This window comes from Mus pahari, chromosome 6 (genome assembly GCF_900095145.1).
Source record: "Mus pahari chromosome 6, PAHARI_EIJ_v1.1, whole genome shotgun sequence".
NCBI classification, from domain to species: Eukaryota; Metazoa; Chordata; class Mammalia; order Rodentia; family Muridae; genus Mus; species Mus pahari.
Window position 1 is genome coordinate 76,741,507 of NC_034595.1, and position 19,887 is coordinate 76,761,393.

Genomic DNA, 19,887 nt, shown 5'->3' on the forward strand with positions numbered 1-19,887 from the left:
AGCAGGGCCGGATGCACCTCCTCTTTCCCCGCTCCCCCAAGCCTTGTGAGTGGGACTCGGAAGCCTGGCATCTGCACAGGGGATGATGGGAAGGGAGAAGACAGATCCTGTGAGAGGGAAAGCGGAGACCACGTGTGGAAGGGGCGGAGCCGCCAGGCCAGCCACCCTCTGCGCCTCGGTGGCCCACAGACTATGAAGGGCAGACTTTTGAAAGGGACATGAGGAGAAAGCCAGCAGCAGCCAGCCCCTCGGCGCCCCTCCACTGTGGAAGCACAGGGAGCCTCATTCCACAGCCTCCGACCTGCTGGGCAGCGCTTTGGAAACCCGGTACCCATCAAGGCCAGCAGGCTGGGTGGGACAGACAGGGGACCTTGTTAAGCCCCGATTCCCTACGATTGATGAGCCTGTTAATCCTAGCTTGGTGCCATTTTTAATAACATCATAACCATTTATTAGTGTCAGATAATTAGTCTTCTCACTAGCTCATAGAGAGCCTGGTAAAGACTTGGCAATATTATCACTTCCTTATTAGGGATCCGAACAGAGGCGTAAAGATGATGGATCCCCACCTCTGGAGGTATCTGCGCCAGCCCCATCCCCAGGTCCTCCAACCAGGAGGACTTAAACCGTCCTTCCCTGACACTCTGCTGGTCTCCAGCCCAGCATTGTGGGCGGTGGGCACCTGGAGTATACAATCGCCTCCTGCAGACACACTCACCTTCCCGAGTTGCCTTTAACCCGCACAGCAACAAACTGTGATTGGACTGTGTGTGTCTTCTGACCTCGCTCCATCCCTGCTGCCTGCTCCCCCTCACCCCCTCTCAGGCGTCTGTCTCTGCTCACCTCTCTGCCTTCAATCCTCGCACGAGTCCTGACAATTCTAGAATCCGATGGAAATACCATTCAGATGGCAGCTTGGGCTTATTTCAGCTCTCGCGAGAAGAGTCCCCCAGCCTCTCTGGCTTCCATTCCCCCAGCCTCTCTCTCTGGCTTCCATTTCCCCCAGCTGCAAATGAACACAGAGCCTTAGGTTTGGCTCACGCTCAGTGAGCATTCAAACATGAGAGATGGCCTACTCAGTACACGGTCTACCAAGTCCAGCCTCCCCTCTCTCCCTCAACTGTGACTGTGCTCAGACATGATGCCAGCGAGAGGAGTAACCCTCCAGCCACAGTCTTCCTGCTAGACAAGATGTAACCCTGGATCTAGCGGTCTAGGACCTCAACCTTCCCTAGCTGACTCTAAGCAGACGGCCTTGGAGGCTGACACACAGTCATCCAACTCCGAGGGAACTGAGGCACACACTAAGTGCCACCTTTCTTGGAACATTGACCTGCAAGCTAGAGCTTCCCTGTCCTGATACTAGTACCCAGGAGCCTACTTGGACAGTGAGAAGGAAAAGACCCAAAAGGAGAGAGCCCAAAGGCAGTGGGGGCCCCAAGTGGAGAGGGAGACAAGAGATACAAGCCTTGAGTCAAGTGATAGCTGAGGGGTGTTGTTGTTGTTGTCATTGTTGTTGTTGTTGTTGTTGCTGTTTTCATGCTGGGGTGGATCCTGAGACTTCACACATCCTAGGCAAGTATTCTACCACTGAGCTGCATGCCCAGCCACGTTATTTAATGTTAATATTGAGAGCTACGGGGCACCACTGGAGGATGTGGAGCCAGGGGGTAACATCAACCTGGCTCTAGAGGGAAATGACTCCACTCTGAGTCAAACTGGAGCCAGCCTGCGCATGTGGCAGAGAGGCCCAGAGGAGAGGAGAGGGACAGTGGGAAAGGAAGGAAGTAGAGGCCCATCCAGGAGACATGAAGGCTGCAGAAAGGTGCTTGATGAACAGAGGGGTCAGGGGAAGGCTGAGGTGAAGGACCAGGCAGTGGATTCTAGCTTGGATCTCAGGGGAGATGCTTATCCCTGCTCCCCTCCCCCAAGTTACTGATCTTCTAGAGAGAAGTCACTGAAGCCTGTTCGGACCCTCGTCTCCGCAGGTAGCTAGGCATAGGATGAGGAGGGAGCAAGATGAAGATGAAGGGGAAGACTGCCCGGGAAACCTAGCCTGGCAAGGAGGAGAGCCAACAGAGTGTGGGTAAGGAGGTCAGTGGGACCCGGCTCACGCCCGGAATGTGGGGTATAGAGTTCCCTCTGGTTTCTAGGTAAGCTTGCACCAAGATAGGGGACCAAAAATGGTCATAGGTAACCTTGATATGTCTTCCTTCCTTTGTGAAGAAATGGCAATGCCCAGACATCCCCTCTACTCTCCTACCACAGTGTATAGGCAGAAAAAGTGATGCAACCTGGAGGGACTGCACCCTGGTCTTGACTCTTCCCCTAGACGGGAAGGCTCTGGCGCACTTAGCCTGCCCATTGCTCAGCACCTGGATGCAAAGCAGGCACTGGTGAGCGAAAAACTCATAAAAGGGCATGAACTGTTTACCCTGTCCAGAGATATGGCTGCGGGCCACGATTCACCTTCCCATCCAAAATGTGTGTTAGGAGGAGGGTCTGGTGAAGTCAAATCTGTGACCCCATCATCCACTGGGCCCATTGTTTTCCTACCATAAGCCATCCTCACTCTGGCCCGCATGCACGAGTGTTGGAATCCAAACCCTGTTCTTGTGTCCTGGAGAAACTGTCCAATCTACCTCCTTTAGGCTGGGCTGGTCCACTTGGACGCAAGGCATGCTGGGAGCCCTCCCAGGACAGGTTAGGATGCTTCAGGAGTAGGGCAGTTAGGGCAGGGAAAGCAGATGGCTACAGAAGTGGACTGTTGTCAGGGCAACAGATTGCCCAGAGCAAGACTTGAAGAGTGTTGGGGAAGATCAAGAGGCTATCAGAATAAATCTGTGGATGACCAGTTAGGCAGGCAGACAGGGGAGGCAGAAAGGACATCGTGTCCTGCTGAGATTCCCTGTATAGCTATTAGCTCTAGAACTCAGCCTAGGGAGAGGCGTGTCAAAGGGGTCAGACAGCCAGGTGCTAGGGAGGACCAGGCACATGAGAGCTTCGTGGTCTAAAAAGGTGGCCAGAGGGAAACAGGTCTAGTGGCCGGCACAGGCAGGCTCCCCAGCAGGGGATCATGGGCCTGTTCATTCAACCCAAAGATATTGAGTGCCACTGTCACCTTGGGCTCATAGAGTGCAGGGCCACACAGAAACCTGTCATGGCTTCTCTAGGGAGGATGTCACTGGGGAAAACGGAGTCAGGCCAGAGAAGCTAAAACTGAGACTGGGTTAGTTATTTTCCTCACCACTGTCACAGACACGTGACTAAAGAGCCTTGAAGAAGGAGAGGTTTGGGCTTATAGTCTGTAGGTGTGATCCACCATGGCAGGAGAGGCATGGCATCGGGAGCCGGAGGCAGCTGGTCGTGCTGCACACACAGTCCAGAGGCAGGAGGAATGAATGCTCCCTTCTCGGCCTGCTGTCTCCTTCTCATTCATTCCAGAGCCCACAGGATGGCGCTGCCCACTTTCAGGGCATGTCTTCCCACCTTGAACAACCTTTTCTAGAAACTTCCTCACAGAGATGCCCAGAGATTCGTCTCCTGGGCGATTCTAGATTGTGTCAAATTGACAATATCAACCAGCCAGTAGCAAGTAGGTGAGTCTGGGACTCTGCACTATAAACAAGCCCTACAGTGTCTCAGGACCATCCATGTGGTAAGGACAGGCAGGGAAAGGTTTAGGCATTGGCCCTGACTTTTGTATAGCTTGGCCGAGCTTGGTGGACATGGGAACTATGCAGGACCTTGCAGCAGTTGTCACCAGAGCTGGGGTTAGATGCTTCTAGAACATACCTGCATAAGATTGATGTATGAGGGTGTATGAACCCAGCCCTAACCAACAACAGACCGTCAGTGGTAGGCGGCGGAACTGGGATGGGGGTATCATTAGGTGTGGGTGTGACCAAGCCAAAAAGAAGCAATGGATCAGACAAGCGAACTACCATCAGGGCTTTAGCCACTGGTGCAAAAGGAAGGTGGAGGTGCCTGGAGGAAACTAAAGCAGAGGACAGTGACTCAGGTTTGTCTACAACTTGGAGAAGGAAGAGGTGTTCAGGCTTGCATAGGGTGCTCACTGGAATGGCCACAACCAAGGTTGCTGAAGTCTCCCACGATCAGGGACCGACTGAGGCTGTAGCTAAGTGCATGGTGGGTCTTCAGTGCAGACAGATCGAAAGGCCTGGAGATCCCCACCCTGTGCACACGAGGGAATGAGAAACAAGGGATTCCTTTAGGGGTGGTAGTACAGGATAAATACCGTGACACAGGGAAGCCTGTCCAGTCAGCTATCCTCAGAGTCAGGTACAGTGTCCTCCCCGGGGACTTGGGGAATCACAGTGCCGTCTCAGGCATAGGAGAGCCCCACTATCAAACTGTCAGCAGTTCTCAGCCTAGGAGGCTTGTACATAGACCACAGATGGAGGATCTGACAGTTGACATTTGGGGATTTTCCAATACCTGTCTCCCCTCTAGTCAGATTCATGTGAACTGTTCAGAATGCCAGTTCTAGGGTTGCTGGTCACCGCAGTGCTCACTGTCAACATTGTCAGCTGGCTCAGGGTGTTCACAGAAGACACCATCCATGGCTCAGTACACTTCTGAGAGCATCATTCTGAAGAGGTCTTGCGGGGTGGCATCTTTAGAGCCTTCCAGTGTTCACAGTGGTCAAGCAATTCAGTAACTCTCTCACTCAAGGCCTCGTGCTATGTTCTGTGGATGCAGAAGTAAACATAGGTAGGGCCCCTCCCCTGAGCCTCAGGATGCTGCATTCTAGCATTGGAAATTAACAGGTAACAGATGTGAGCCTCCAGCCGCAGTAAGTTCATCTAAGCAGGCGATTGGGTTGAGTCTCCAGCCAGGATGATGCTGCAAATACGGGAGGCAGCTGGTCGGGAGAACTTCTCTGACCTCTAGACAGATCCAGACAAAGCCTGAGGGTTGAGAGAGTGGGGACTTGCTGTGACCCACCCCAGAAAGCCCGAGAGCAGTGGCTCTCCCCCTTGAGCAGCAACCCTTTAATATAGTCCCTCCTGTTATGCTGACACCCCCCACCATAAAATTATTTTTGTTACTACTTCATAACTGTTATTTTACTCCTGTTAAGAACTGCAATGTAAACATTTTTGGAAATAGAGATTTGCCAAAGGGGTTGCGACCCAGAGGTTGAGAACCATTACCCTAGAAGGAGGTCTGAGAGACTCATGCAAGGCAGAAGGATGTTATTGCTGTCCCCCTGGGCCAGCAGCAGTTAACCTAAGGAGAGCATGTGGTCATTTCTGGTGCCTAGGATGCAGCCTGTGGTAATGAATATGATGAAGAAACACAGGACTCGGGAAGACATCCTGTGCAGAAGTCATGGCCACGGGGCTCTGAGCACTGGTCCCCCGCAGGTGTGACAGGGATAACAGGTGACAGAGACACACCCTTACTGCTTGGAGTGTGTGCTGCTGTCTCTTCTGGCCTGTGTGCCTGAGTCCCATACCTACTGTTTGCAAGGCCAGAGAAGGCTCTACCCAAGCCTGTCCCTAGCCCTGAGCCAGGGCACACACTTCAAAGCAAGGCATGATGGACGTTCACCTCACTGAGGGACGGGGTCAAGTAGGAGCAAGGGAAAACAGACATCAGGGACACCAGCAGCCAGCTCCCCCCCCAGGCGATGACAGGGAGCGCTGAAGAACTGAAGATGTGTCCATGGCCTCCCCAAGGTGAGCCTAATGCAGGTGGAGACTGTGCTGGGATCCGGTGAGTAGTCAAGGGAGAGGAACAGTTTTGTAGATTGACCCATCAGGGCCACCATAGGCAGCAGTTCCTATTCTGGGAAAAAAATGAGTCAAATGGTCAGAATCAATCTGACTTCAGGAAAAATATGTATGCAGAGTTGGGAAACTGAGACCAGAATCAGTATGTGTGTCTGTGTGTGTGTCACAGCAAGTATGTAGTGGTCACATGACAATTTATGGGAGTCAGCTTTCTTCTTTGACCATGTGGGCCCTGGAGATCAAACTCGGGTGGTCAGTTTGGGCGGATATTCTAATATTTGTTTTTCCAACGAAATTTCCTAGAGCCTCCTCTTTCTGTCGGGCTCTGCACTAATCCTGAGAGGCGCTTTAGTGTGGGGAACAAGTTTAATCCTCGCCCTCCTGGAGTTTATATACTGACAAGGAAGGCAGAGATTAAACAATAGCTTATAAAGAACAGTTCTGTTGTGATCAGAGCAGCATGGAGCAATGCAGGGGAGAGAGCACTGTTGGGTGTATGATGGGGATCTAGCCTACTTCAAAGAGGGCGGGTTTCAGCCCCAGCCCTCTTGAGCCAGGACAGGCCCCGCCCATTTGGGTTAATACCACTATCAGGAATTTGAGGAGAGGACTCAAAGTGGCAGAAGATGGGTCATCTATCCTGGATTCTGGTGACTGGGGCAGACTGAACCTGCCATTCTTTCTGATAGACACTGGCACAGTATGGAGCCTTCAGGGAAGCAGGAATGGGGCCATTCTCCAGGCCTGGGAAAGGCACACACATCATTGCTCGGTCAGCCATCAAGGCTGCCGCAGCTCTGGGGATGAATCGTAGAGGTGGGGCTGGCAGCTGGTACTTGGGATGTTACACCTGTCTGGGTCTGGTCAGACATGCGGGAGGCCCAGACGATGCTCTGGGAGGCTGCTACCCAGGCTCTACGTGAGCTACCTTGTTTCCTCAGCTTGAATGGAAAGCATCTGGGTAGAGAAGCAGCACTTGGAAAGTGCAGAAGCTGAGGATGCTCCTGTGTGAATCAAGTTTTTATCACTGACAAACAGAAATACATTTAAAAAATTATGTGTGTGTGTGTGTGTGTGTGTGTGTGTGTGTGCTGAATACCCCAAGCTGGACCACGAACTTCCCAGGGTTCTCCAGTCTCTCCCGCCTATCTCACGTGTAGATGCGTGCGTCCAAGCCTGGCTTTCTGTGAGGGTTCTGGGGATCCAGACTCCAGTCTTCACACTTGCATGACGAGTGTTTGAGAGAAGCACCTAAGTGGAGGGTTAGCGTTGGCTCCCGGTTTCAGAAAACCCAGCAGCTTGCCCTGCTGCCCTGTGGTGAAGCAGGAAGGGCATCATGACCACGGGAGCATGGGACAGAGGCTTGTAGCCTCCTGGCTTCTGAGAAACAGAGACAAAATACCCTTTATAGACACACACACCCCAGTGGCCTACATCCCACAGAGAAACTTGTCCTTCCAATAATCTATTACAGTGTAAGTCTATCAGTGGATTGATAAGATCAAGGCACTCGGTATCCAGTCATGAGGGATCCCAATGATAGAGTCACAACTTGGGACAAGTCTTCAACATATGAACCTTCTGAGGGATACTTTCTATCCGAGCTATAACACCCAATGCTAGAGACATGGGAGGGAGCCAGCAGGCAGAGCTCCCCGGATGAGTCAAGTTGGTCCATGGTCGTCAGGAATGGGGCTTGTTTTCTTGGACACCATAGAGGCAGAAGAGGGATCTGCATGGCTCTAGAACTCCAAACCCCATCAAATGCTACAAAAGAAATCCCAGCAAAGCCCCGGTGACAGGTGTGGTCAGAAGCCAAGGTGACAGTCATGTGTATGGGAATGCAGCACAGGGCTCAGAAAGGGACCCAGGGACCACAGTGAGAAGAGGGTAGAAGAGCTCTCTTCATCCCACATAGGGTCTAAGTGACAGGTGTATGAGTTCTCTTGGGCTGCTATACCAAGCGATAGCAAACCAGGTGCCTTCAAACCACAGAAATGTGTCGTCTCCTCGGGCAGAGATGAGAAATCAGGGTGTCAATAGCATTGCTTTCGTTCAGAGGTTCTGAAGGGGAGTGGGCTCCATCCTCCCAGGTTCTGATGCGGCCAGCATCCCTTGGTGCTTCTTGGCTTTGTGCCTGACTTTTCCTCATTTCCGTCTCCATTGTCGCACACTCTTTCTCTGTGTCTTCTCTAAGGGCACCAGTGGCTAAGAGAGGGCCACCCTAATTCAGCATGATGCCATCTTACCTTGGTAACTTTATTCTATACTATCTGCAAGACCTTATTCCAAATTAGGTCACAATAACAGAACTGGAATGTAATTAAGACTGCCTGACTCTGTCACTTCCACCCCACGATACTTGACTTAAAATCCATGTTGGATTTTAAGGTCATAGGAAATTGAGTACTAGAACTGGCTTGGCCACCCACCAGCTTGAACAAGCATTCCTGCCTGCTCCAGCCACCAATCCTTCATCTAAAATGTGGCAATGTCTGCTGCCTCCTGGGGCTCTAGGGAGGAATTCATGAGGCACTTAGCGATGCTTGGCCTGTAGGCAGCATCCTGTAATGATGGCAGTTCTTGCTATTTTAATTTAACAGTTCGCTATCTGGGCACTCTGGGGGGTTCCAGAGGTGGAGAATAGAGATATAGAACCAGTGGTGACCATACTGGAGAAATCAACAGGAAGTGCCAACAAGAAACCCAAACCAGGGAGTGAGCTGTGGCCAGGACCTGGGGACTAGACCTTAGTCTCCAAAAAGAAGACCAGAAGACCGATTAGTGACAAGTTGCCAGAACTAAGATCCATCCCATTCTGGTAGGAGGTGGTTCAAGCTTTATTATGGGAACAAGTTCGGGGTCCAGGCTAACGACAGGGTAATTGGATATCAGGGGTCAAAATACAGAGCTGGAGTTGGTGAGTACTTCTTGTCATCAGTTTGAGATCTGGGGCTGGAACCAGGTAGACAAGATCAAATGGCTTCATGCGCGGAAAGGATGCTGAGCAGGACTAGAGTTGGGTGCATCCCAATCAAGTCTTGGTAAGTAGAAAGCTACTTACAGGGTAAAACGGTGTCCTCAGAAGGCCTGCTGACTAGCCTAGACATTTAGAAGATGTACAGACAGGTCCTTAGTGAGACAGGAAAGGGAAAATATCACCTATAAGATTTGGGGACAGGTCAGCGGTTTGATTTTCTTCAAGGTCATGATTTTGGGAACCTGAGAACAAAGGATAAACAGCTTCTCCAAGCCTCAGTTTCCCCCCTGTAATAAAGCGTGGGGTTGGAGCAGCTGTTCCTGAAGGTCTGTCGTCCAGCTCTGACAGCCTGTGATTTCACGAATCACACTGGAAGAAGTACGCGTGAGTGGGAAGAGCCGCCAAGACCGGGCCTTTCATTCTGAGTAATGAACCGAAACCGCGAAGACTTGACATCTGTTCCAATCTTTCCAAGGAAGTTGGACAAAATAATGCCTTTTTCTTGGAAATCGTTACCAACAGTGAAATATAGTATTTTCTGCCTAAGCCAAAAATGAAGTGGAGAATACCGGCCTTCCTGAAGCCCAGGGGAGAACACTTATCTGAACTCCTAGAGAAGGTCATGTTGGCCAATTACCTCGCTGCCGTAGGCACAGACTGCTGTAGACAACGCTGTTGCCCAACCCCATTAGAGCCAGGAAGCAGGCAAAGAGTGGAAGGGAGGTTCTGAAGGCCCTGAGAAAGACTGCGCTGGGGCCTGCGGCTGGCTTCCTCGCTAGCTCCTGGGACATTCTTGTGGAATAAGCATTGACCTCGTACGGCTTGATCTCAGACGGCTTGCTGTCAAAAGCCCAAGGAGGAGCCCCATCCATGGTCTTGGGGATTCTATCCAAGAAGCTACTGCAAACCCAGAGGCCCTACCCAGAGACCAGTCAGAGTCCAAGTGCATTCTGCCTTTGGAGTCAAACGCAGCCTCCCAATACAGTATACTCTGAAGGGACGGGGCTATGGAAGGCAGGGATTTACAATCAAAGGACCACTAGATCTCTCACACCACCGCTGCAGAAGATTCAGGACTGAAGAAGTCCTTCAGGGTGCTCTCCTCAGCTCCTGTGCTACCCAGTACCCATGTCTACACCTAAAGCAGGGGACCACGGGGCCAGGTCTGTGGTTCATTCCTGTATCCCCTCTGGGCCAGTGTCTGAGCACAGTATGAATTGATCAGGTGTGTATTAGACAGCTTTCATCCCTCCCTCCACCCCCACCCCTCATCCATTTGTTCAAACCCTGACTTGAGAGGCATCTGGGAGCTAGGACAGTGGCCCTGTCCCTCTTTTCAGTGCCTATAAAACCAGGCTTGTTCTAACTTACATCCTCAGAAATCAGTAAAAGGTTTCAATGTAATGAGCCTTTCCCATGCATCTCCTCTCTGTGTTCCGTGAAGTCAGTTTGTTTCAATTTGCAGATGTGCATGTGGGTACAGGCTCATGTATACAAGCCATGTCCTATGTTTAGAGGTTAGAGGACAACTGGTGGGAGTTGGCTCTTTCCCTAGCACATAGGTTCCAGGGTCCCAACTCAAGTGATCATCCATCTCGGTGGCAGATGCCTTTTATCCTATGGGACATCCTGCTGGAATTTTCCTGGATCTTGAAGTTCATCAAATCCTTGAGCTCCAAGCATCCATGCTAGGAAGTGGACAAACACTGAGGATAGCAGTATCAGAGCATCTCCAAGGCCTCCCAAGCCTGCGATATCCACAGAGTGGTCTAGACTGAAGTTCTCACGTATCAGCCCTTATCTGCTGATGTGATTTCTATTGAAGTACTTGTTCCTGTTCTGAGATAAGTAGAGTCTGAGTTAGTGCTGACTTGATAAACACTTTGATTGAAACCCATGTCCCCGACTAGGCCTTAAGAGCCATGATAGCAAAAAACGTATCTGTTAGTGACAGCTGTCTCTCTAGTTCCTGGTGGATCTCATAAAATAGTGGGTGGGTAAGAATATGGGTGGGCAGGTAGGTGAATGGTCTGATGAATGTTATGGTATAGACGGATGGATAGATAAATGGATAAGTTGGTTGTAGGTGGCTGGAAGGATGGATAGATAATGGGTGGATAGATGGGGGCCTAATGGGGGACCAAGTAGATGGGTAGATGGAAGGATGGATAGAGGGGTAGTGGGTGGATGGATAAGTAGATGGGTCAGTGGGTGGATGGACTGGTCAAGACAGCAAGTGGCTGCCTAGAGGCATTGTCTTGGCAAGGTCTTTCCAAAGCATGCTCCCTCCTGACAAAGGGTCATCAGGAATGGCCCTCAGGATCTTTCGTCCCTTCAGTTGTGGCCACACTAGGAAGGGAAGTAATAGCTTGTTTCACAATTTGAGGCACAAATACCCACAGAAGCCTAAGAGGCAGCCTTCTCCAGAAAAGCACTACGAAATATTGCAGAGCCTCGGAGGGAGCTTTGAGAGGAGGAAGGAACAGCGGGTCAGCCACAGCCCTAGCGTGCCAGGAGCCTGTGAATCCATAAGCCGCATGCCTGCTGACATGCAGCCATGCACACTGAGCAGTGCCGACCTTCCCTGGGGAAAGAGCGAGCTTCATGAGAACCAAGAGCTGAAGGCTGCCGGGGAGGCTCTCGAGGAGGCAGCATGTGTGAAATAGCATGAACGGTGGGAAGAATCAGAGAGAGAAGGCACTGTGGGCCATGTGAAGAAATGGCCATAGGGACGGCACCGTGCTTAGTGGGGCCTCGGATCAAGAGAGTGGCCCATAAGATGCGCGGGGGAGGATCCTTTTAATTATTCATCAGGAAAACCTCAGACCTAGTTTAAGAACATCCCTCATTAAATTTGTGATGTAATGACCTACATTAACAAATCCCATCTCTAGGTTTCCCTCCAGCCTGCATGTTAACCCTGTTAGTAAGGCCTTGGACTTACCCCCCCCCCCAGTTTCCTGTCCATGCACACCCTCTAAGGATAATGATGATGATGATGAGTGTGTGTGTGTGTGTGTGTGTGTGTGTGTGATACACGTACGTGTAGCAGCGTCAGTTTTCTTCTTCAGTAGCTTTCTACTTACTCTGTGAGACAGGAGCTCTCTTTGAAGCTGGAGCTGGACAACTGACTCAACTGGCTGACCATAGAGCTCTGGGGGTCTGTAACCCAAGTTCTTGGATTATGAACTGCCTTTGGTGAACAGCTTTTTCTATGAATGTTGGGGATCCACACACAGGCTCTCATGCTCTCATGACAACCATGTTGCCCATTGAGCCATCTCCCCAGTTTCCAAGGAGGGCACTATCTTTTCTGACTAGCTTTTGAGTAGGTTTTGGGATCTAATGACCATGCTGAGTGGGCTGAAGTGGTCAAGAAGGGATTGAGAGGGGGGAGCTTGGTGACATGAGCTGTGGACTTCGTGTGCTCCTCATGTCCTAACCGGCAATAGATGAGCTCCTTCATTTGACACAGCACTGTCTGGAGACCTCACGGGCTTCCATTATCCATCTGCTTTTTGTCACAGCCTCTCCTTCAAAGCCATCAGCTCCTGGAGAACAAAGCTTATGTTGGCCTGTATTGATGTGCATCCTTGTCTCCCCCATACCCTGGACGTGGCCCAGCTACGAGGGTCAGTCCGTGTTAACATTGAACTGCAGATACATGGGCTGGAGCTATAGTTCAGTCAAGGACCTGTGTTCTATCCCCAAAACCAGTGTTGGAGGAAAGGTTAGGTGTGGTTGCACACACTTAATGATCCCAGTGCTGAGGAGGCAGAAGGAGGCAGACTCCTGGAGTTTGGTTGCTCATCAACCCAGCCTACTGGTGGGTTCCAGGCCAAGAACTCACTTAAAGGCTAAGGCTCATAATCAAAAAAACAAGGTCAATTGCAACTGAGAAATGGAAGCCAAGGTTGTCCTCTGGCCTCCACACCTACACATACATTGCCACACATGCGCACGCACACACACACACACACACACAGTAGTTTAGTGACCTTGGACTAAGACTACTGGCACCGTCTCAACCCATGATCCATGAGTGGGTTCTCCAACACGTCTATCCCAAGGCTTTGTTCACTATCAGTCTGTCCATCTGTCTGTGGTCTCTTTACAGAAAGCAGATCTGGCTGTGGCTCCCCTGACCATCACCCATGTCCGAGAGAAGGCCATTGACTTCTCTAAGCCTTTTATGACCCTTGGAGTGAGCATCTTATACCGCAAGCCCAATGGCACCAATCCCAGTGTCTTCTCCTTCCTCAACCCCCTGTCCCCGGACATCTGGATGTACGTGCTCCTCGCCTATCTGGGTGTCAGCTGTGTCCTCTTCGTCATCGCCAGGTAAGGCTGTTCCTTGGCCAAAGCTCTGGGCCAAGCTGGAGAGCGTAGGCCCCCTTTGGCTCAGAAAGCCCAAGGTTTGGATTACTATGTATGGCTCATGATACTTCCTCGCCCTCCATCTCCCGCCCCGCAGCTCAGATCCTTTGTCTCTGCAGAATGTTCTGTGCCTCACCCCCTGGGCTTGAATCACCCAGTCCTCCTTCTGATCCCTGCCAGTGACATGAGATATGGTAGCTGCACTCTCATTCCCAGAATAGACTTGGAGAAGCCTGGCCGTTGCTCAGGAATGCACATCCCTGAGTTGAGCACCTGGGATGGCAGACCAGACCCCAGTGTACTTCGTGGCCCAATGAGTACCTGAAAACATGGAAAACAGATTGTATCTAAGCAGTCCACACAGCAGAAGAACCAATCCCCACCAGCTATGCACATGCCGTGTGCAGGAACACGGTACACTGGCAAGTGTGCCTGGGATCCATGTTAACACACTGCCTCGTTCATGCGTGCACTGTGCCTACCCATAGTATTATTCATTAGAAACAGAAAAAGTGCACGCTCACGGTGGTTATGGGAAGTGGGTCATTAGGGCAGTGGGTTCTGCCCATGTTTACTGAGTAACCGGTTTTTGTCAAGCGCCCTAGTCTGCACCTTAGAGACACCGGAGATCCTCTGAGGCCATACAGGCAGTAAGGGACACATCCAGGTTTTGTCTGTCCTGTGTCTCTGGCTCCTGCTCGGTTCCCTCCTCAAGCTCCCTGGCCCCTCCCAGCGAAGCTTCCACCCCTCCCTCCAGACCCCGTCTTTGCCCCGGGTCCTCTTTGCTCTAAAGCCTACCAAGGTGTAAAGAGAAGCCTCTCTGGCGAGGCAATTTGAGATCCAAGGACCTGGTGTTTCGCCTCTCTTTTCCTCTAGAGCTCCCTTTGAAAGCCCCCCTTTCCTCTGCTCCCTTCACTCTCTGCCTCCTCCCACACAGAGAGAGACCAAAGGAAAAGTGCGAGGCGGGCGAGATCACCCAGCCTCCCAGGCCTTTGCTGCAGAGTGCGCCTGCCTGGTTGTTGCTGCCACGGCCCTGCCTGCTCCGCCCAGCAGACAGCGAGCCATCACAGTGAGGCCTTCAGCACCCTCTCTTCACTAATGGCCTAACAAGCCTTTGAAAGCAGAGCTGCTCTCTTGCACTCTCAGCGTAATTTTCTTGACGCTCCAGTGGCCCTTCAGCCCTCCACCCCTCCAAGAGAAGAGCATTTCCAGCCTTAGTTCTGTCCGTTTGATGTCAGTCATTTCCCCCCACCCCCAAGATATGGGCCATCCGTCCGCTGAAGGCATCTGACTATGTGTCCAGCCTCTCCCTACTGACTAGGAAGACAGCAGCTCCCATCCCAAGGCTAGACTGGGATGCTCAGGAAAACTGAGGTTTTCTGCATTGGCTAGGATGCCATGGGGGACCTGCAGAGGCAAGAGAGGGATGAAAGTCTCGGCCACAGAGCTGAAAAAGGCATCTGAGAACATGGGTCACCCCGTGGAACACACAGCACAACTCTTAGCCATCATGTCTGTCCTTTTCAATAGTTCTATAAGGTGGGGAGAACTACCCCCTTGTTGCAGAAGCAGGAACCAGGGCTCAGAGAAGTTACATCAACACCCAAAGTCACAAAGCTTTCCTTGGCAGAGTCCCATTTGAGACTAAGCACAGTATTGGGCATTAAGGAGCAGCCGACTGCAGTGCACACAGATGTTCAGTGAGTACCACTGGGTACCTGCTCACTTAGGCTGGACAGAGAAGCAGGGTCAGTTAGCTGCACATGGCACCTCCCTTGCCAGCCGTCATCAATTCTGTCCCCTTGTCTTCTGCACTGTAAGGTTCTAGTCCCCTCCTATACTGTAATGGGCACTCAGTGCTGTGAACCTTTCTTTGGTTGGGGGAAACTCAGTCTTGGAAAGCATTACCAAAAGGCCTTTTTAGCATCAGCTGTGTTCATCAGAATAAGCCGCTCTGTGTCTGGGAACTTGTCTTCTTAAAGCTTTGCCACTGAGTGACACTTTGGAGCCTAAAATGTCTCCACAGCAGAGGTCCAGAGGACCCAGATACCCTTTGGTGTCAGTGGCCACAGAGGTGCCTCCAGGACCTTTTTTCCCCCAGTGGTGGGAACTGGGTCAGTGCCAATGCCCAGCAGTAGGGTGGTGTTAAAAACACATGAGTGATGAGAGGGCACAGGCTGCTTCAGGGGGCCCATCTGGAAAGGGGCAGCAAGTTTCAACACAGAAATTTCTATAACAGGATCCTGGGGTGATGTGGTATTTTGTCTGTCTGTCTGTCTGTCTGTCTGTCTGTCTCTCTCTCTCTCTCTCTCTCTCTCTGTGTGTGTGTGTCTTGATCTGGCTCTGTGTGTGTATGTGTGTGTACATGCTTGTGTGGGTGTGGGTGGGCATGGGTGTGTTACACTAAAAGTAGGGCCAAGGACCAAGGAGGTGGCTCAGTCAATAAAGGTTCACTTGACACCAAACCTGAAGACCTGCATTGTATCCCAGGGTCTCACATGGTAGAAGGAGAGAACTAACTCTTGCAAATTATCTTCTTACCCCATAAGCATGCTGGTACATATGCCTACTCACACGTGATAGACAAGTAAATGCAATACAAATTTTAATTAGATAGACAGACAGACAGACAGACAGACAGACAGACAGACAGACAGCTAGACCCCTGAGCTCTGCTCAGGTCTCATCTTTCTTCTGTCCTTAGCCCTCCAGCCAGGAGAGGTCCCAGAGGATCCAGGACTCTTGGTCCCCAGGGAAAACCACTGCAGCCTGTGACCTCGGCCCACTGTCAGACCAGTCCTAGGTCTCCCTGAGCCACAAACTTTGTTTCTATCTGGAAGCTAGAGGTTGGGGTTCCGTGGATTTTAAAAGAGTGCTGCCTTATCTCTTATAATTTCTCTTTCAGCCCCAAGGTGGGCCTCCCAGGACCGTGCCCCCTTAGGGCTGTGCCCCCTTAGATAGTCCATTCCTCCCTCCACTATGTCTCCCGGGGCCTATGGCCTCTGCCTGTTAAAGTCCATTGCCTTTCTAGCATGAAGCCATCATGGACCTGAACCAGGTTCTCATCTGTGTGGACTCAGTGGGGAAGCATTGTGTACCCGGTGCCCCTAAATCTGGGGTCTCTGGGACTGCAGCAAAGACTCTCCTACCTAGAACACAAGTGCCCGCCAAGCCCTGCCCTCCAAACACCTCAGGCCCTGCCACAGAACTGCACACAGCATCCATTCTGGGCACCTAGCTCGACAGAGGTTTTCTTGTACATCCCTCCACTTGTGTCTCAGCCCTGCCCCACTGAACCTCAGTTTCTTCCTTGGGGATTGAAGAGTCTCTAACCAACTCCAGCTCTTTCTCTTTGACAATCCTCCACTCAGTTTGAAGCCTCACATAGACATGTCCTGTCCGATGGGGCATCTGCTTCCTGAAAGTGGAACTGTCCTCTCCTGAGCCCTGGGAGAGGCGGGTGACATAGTGCCACTTGAGAAGGAAGCTGGGAAAGGCCTGGCTTAAGTACCACAAAGGGCTTCAGACTCAGAACTGAAACAAGACCCCCCACACTTGTCTGACCTCCTTTGCCTCCTGCGTGCTGGCCTGTCTCAGCCCCCAGTACACACACCGCTGCTCCGACCCAGTGACTTCTCGGTCTCTCCATCTCTTTGCATCTCTCTTGCGTCTTCAGACTGGCTCATTTGTAAGCAAACCTCGGCCAGTCAACCGGGCTTCCCTCCCTCGGTTGGGAATCCTCTTCCTCACAAGGGGGTGGTGTGGGGTAGCAGCTTTAAGCAACCTTTTCCTGTCAGGCATATGTTCATATATTCAAACACAAGAATCTGAAATTAAATCCCACATTGTTCTCTCTGTGGGGTAGGGTTCTGGTGCACTTAGGCTTTCTCTCCGTATTCTTGTATACTATTTGAATATTTTATAATAAATATCCTTTCCATTTTTTTATTACAAGAAAATCAAATGCACTTTCTCATTTCCAAAAGAGATTCATGTCATACAAATAAAATAACAGATTTGGCTGAAATTCCTTTTGTCCCTCCCCGCTCCCCCACAGAGGCACTCACCAATATATATGGAATATAGATGGAAACTTCTAGACCCCCCCGAGTATCCGTTCACATACACATTTACCTATAGAGCTGTGTGGCTATGTTAGGTAACCTACAGAAATGAAACTGTATTGTTTTTATTTTCGATCACTTTCTTTCCATTAGATAGACCGTGTTGAGAATGGTTCCCTGTCTAGGGACGTCTAGATGCACGCTGTTCTCTTTAACGGCTGTGTGATATTTTGGTGTGGCTCTGCCATGGCGTATTTAATCATCCCTCTACTGAAGGACATTTAGGTTGTTTTCAGGTATTTTTTTTTTTTCCTATTGCAAACAACACTTTGATAAACACCCTTGAGGACTTCCCTTTATGCTCCTGCCTGAGTGTGTTTCCTAGACAGATAATGACTTACAGCTTCCCAAGGTAGAAGGGCACACACGCTTTTAATTTGAAGAGGTGATTCCGAATTACTTTATAACCAGAAAGGGCACTGGGAGGAAAGGAAGGGACAGGAAGAAACCTGGTCCCAGTTGGCCTTTGCCTATCACTCCAGCCAGACAATGAGCCGAGGGGCTGTGGAGTGGTTGCTACTCCACACTAGTGTAATTGTTGCTAAGCCGCCGTCTCCCGCAGCTGGCCCTCACTGCTTCCCTGTACCCTGCAGGTTCAGCCCTTACGAGTGGTATGACGCTCACCCCTGCAACCCCGGCTCAGAGGTGGTGGAGAATAACTTCACACTGCTCAACAGCTTCTGGTTTGGAATGGGCTCCCTGATGCAGCAAGGTAGGTGTCTGCCCTCTCCCCCCAGAGGAAGGTAGCGTTGCTCCTCCACGGGTCCTTTGGCCTGTCTAGAGCCAGCTGCCCTCAGCAGGCAGCGTCAGACCTTAGCAAGCTATCAGAAGGCTGGAAACACAGTTAGTTGATCCTGGTTTGTGCCCTGATTCACAGCCTGCTCCACTGCTCTAGGCAGAGTCAGCTCAGGATCTGAAACCATCAGTGACCCTGACCTGGGTCCCAGTACCTTCTGCTATTGTTGGGATGGACAAGACCATGCTGCCTGCTGGGCTGACGACTCACTTCTCCACGGCAGAACAAAGTTGATCAAAGCCAGCTGGGGGTTGGTACCATCGAGGCAGAGAGGCTGGGCAGGAGGCTCTGCGCAACAGTGCTAAGAGGGTGCATGGCCAAGGAGGCTAAGAAACCTCCAAGACATCGTTAGGTCAGGGCTAGGCGAGGTTGACTGAGGCTGGGACTTCTGCCTATGTACATCAGAGACTGTATCCCCCGGAGGAAGATTGTCTTCCATCTTAGAGAGAGGGCCCCAAGCTGACGGGCCCTGAGAGTGGGTTCAGCCTTCTAGGAATGTCTGAAGATGCTTAAATGTCTAGAAAGCAGCTGAGCACGGAAGCTCGTGTCTGTAATTCCAGCATTTGGGTGACTGTGACCAGAGGATTAATGTGAGTTCAGGCAAGTACGCCTGAGAGGCAGAGCAAGGCCTTGTCTCAAAGCAGGGGAGGGGGGGGGAATGGAGGGACTGGGGAGGAGTGTGGCGAGACGGCTCAGTGGGTAAAGGCACTTGCTCCTAGCCTGATGACCTGAGAGGAAGCAGAGGACCACGTCCTTCACACTTGAGGCTTCATGTCTCAAGACCCAGCAGGAACCCTGGTCTTCAGGAGGCAAGATGAAGATTCCAGATGAATGAGGGGAGAAAGAAGAGAGGGAGGGAGGAGGGAGAGAGGGAGGTAGGGAGGGAGTGAGGACATTCGCCTTGGTGCCCATCACTCACACACACACACACACACACACACACACACACACACACACACACGTCCACGGGACTGCAAGCCCTGTGGAGCTGTGAGCGCAGCAGAGGAGGAAGCAGGCCTGTTCCACGCCTGACCAATAGGCTCCAACGGCTGGGAAGTGACAGGCAGCTTTCATGGGAAACGCCTCCATCTGTCCCCACTATTAACGAGCATCCTGAAGGCTCACCTTGCTTCTTTGCCCATCATCTTTGTTCGGTGACAGTTGAGAAAGACCCGGAAGCCCCTTCGCTGCTGTAATAACTTCTCTAATGCTGCCTGCTGCTCCGGACCTCGATGCGTTCCCTGCATGGTTTTGATTAGGAGGGGGGAAAAAAAAACCTAGGTATTTGAAAAACTCTCCCTTGAGTGACTTCTTTGAGGGCAGAGGAAAAAAAAAAAAAGTCATCTATATCAAAGCAGACGCTTTCAGATTTCGGGTCCAAATATTCCGGAAAGTTCAGGAGTCACTCACTATTTAAATCTCTTGAAAGCCAGCTAGTTAATTACTTCAGTTAGAAGGTTTCATCTAAATTGTGCTCCGCACCCAAGGTCGGAGAGAAAGAGTGATATATTTCAGCAAAGAGCTTCCAAAAATGTTGATTTTTCTTCTCCTGCCAAGTGCCTTGCAGCAATCTCATATTTGTATACCGCTCGTATTTCTGATGCATCTCTCTTCAAATTATATCGTTTCGGTATCGCAGTATTTTTGTGAGGCTGGGACAGAGGAAGGACAATTCTTCATCCTTTGCAGAGTCCAGAACAAGGGAATTGTCTGGCCTCAGATCACCTAGAGAACTGGGAGCAGGATTTTCTCCCAGAACCCATAGGTTCTGACCCCTATTCCATGGTCCACAGGAGGCATCAGAGAGACTGAAGAATTGAAATCGTGCGTGTGTGTGTGTGTGTGTGTGTG

General features: G+C 51.1%; 1 protein-coding gene across 2 annotated transcripts in view; it reads left to right on the forward strand.

The window, feature by feature from the left end:
* Grik3 (glutamate ionotropic receptor kainate type subunit 3) overlaps positions 1 to 19,887 on the forward strand; it is a 212,684-nt gene that overhangs the window by 175,997 nt on the left and 16,800 nt on the right. For both annotated transcript variants that reach the window (XM_021199541.2, XM_021199540.2), the window contains exons 11-12: positions 12,857 to 13,080; positions 17,834 to 17,952. In XM_021199541.2, coding sequence (XP_021055200.1) covers positions 12,857 to 13,080; positions 17,834 to 17,952 — 343 coding nt within the window. The remainder of the gene's footprint in view (positions 1 to 12,856; positions 13,081 to 17,833; positions 17,953 to 19,887) is intronic.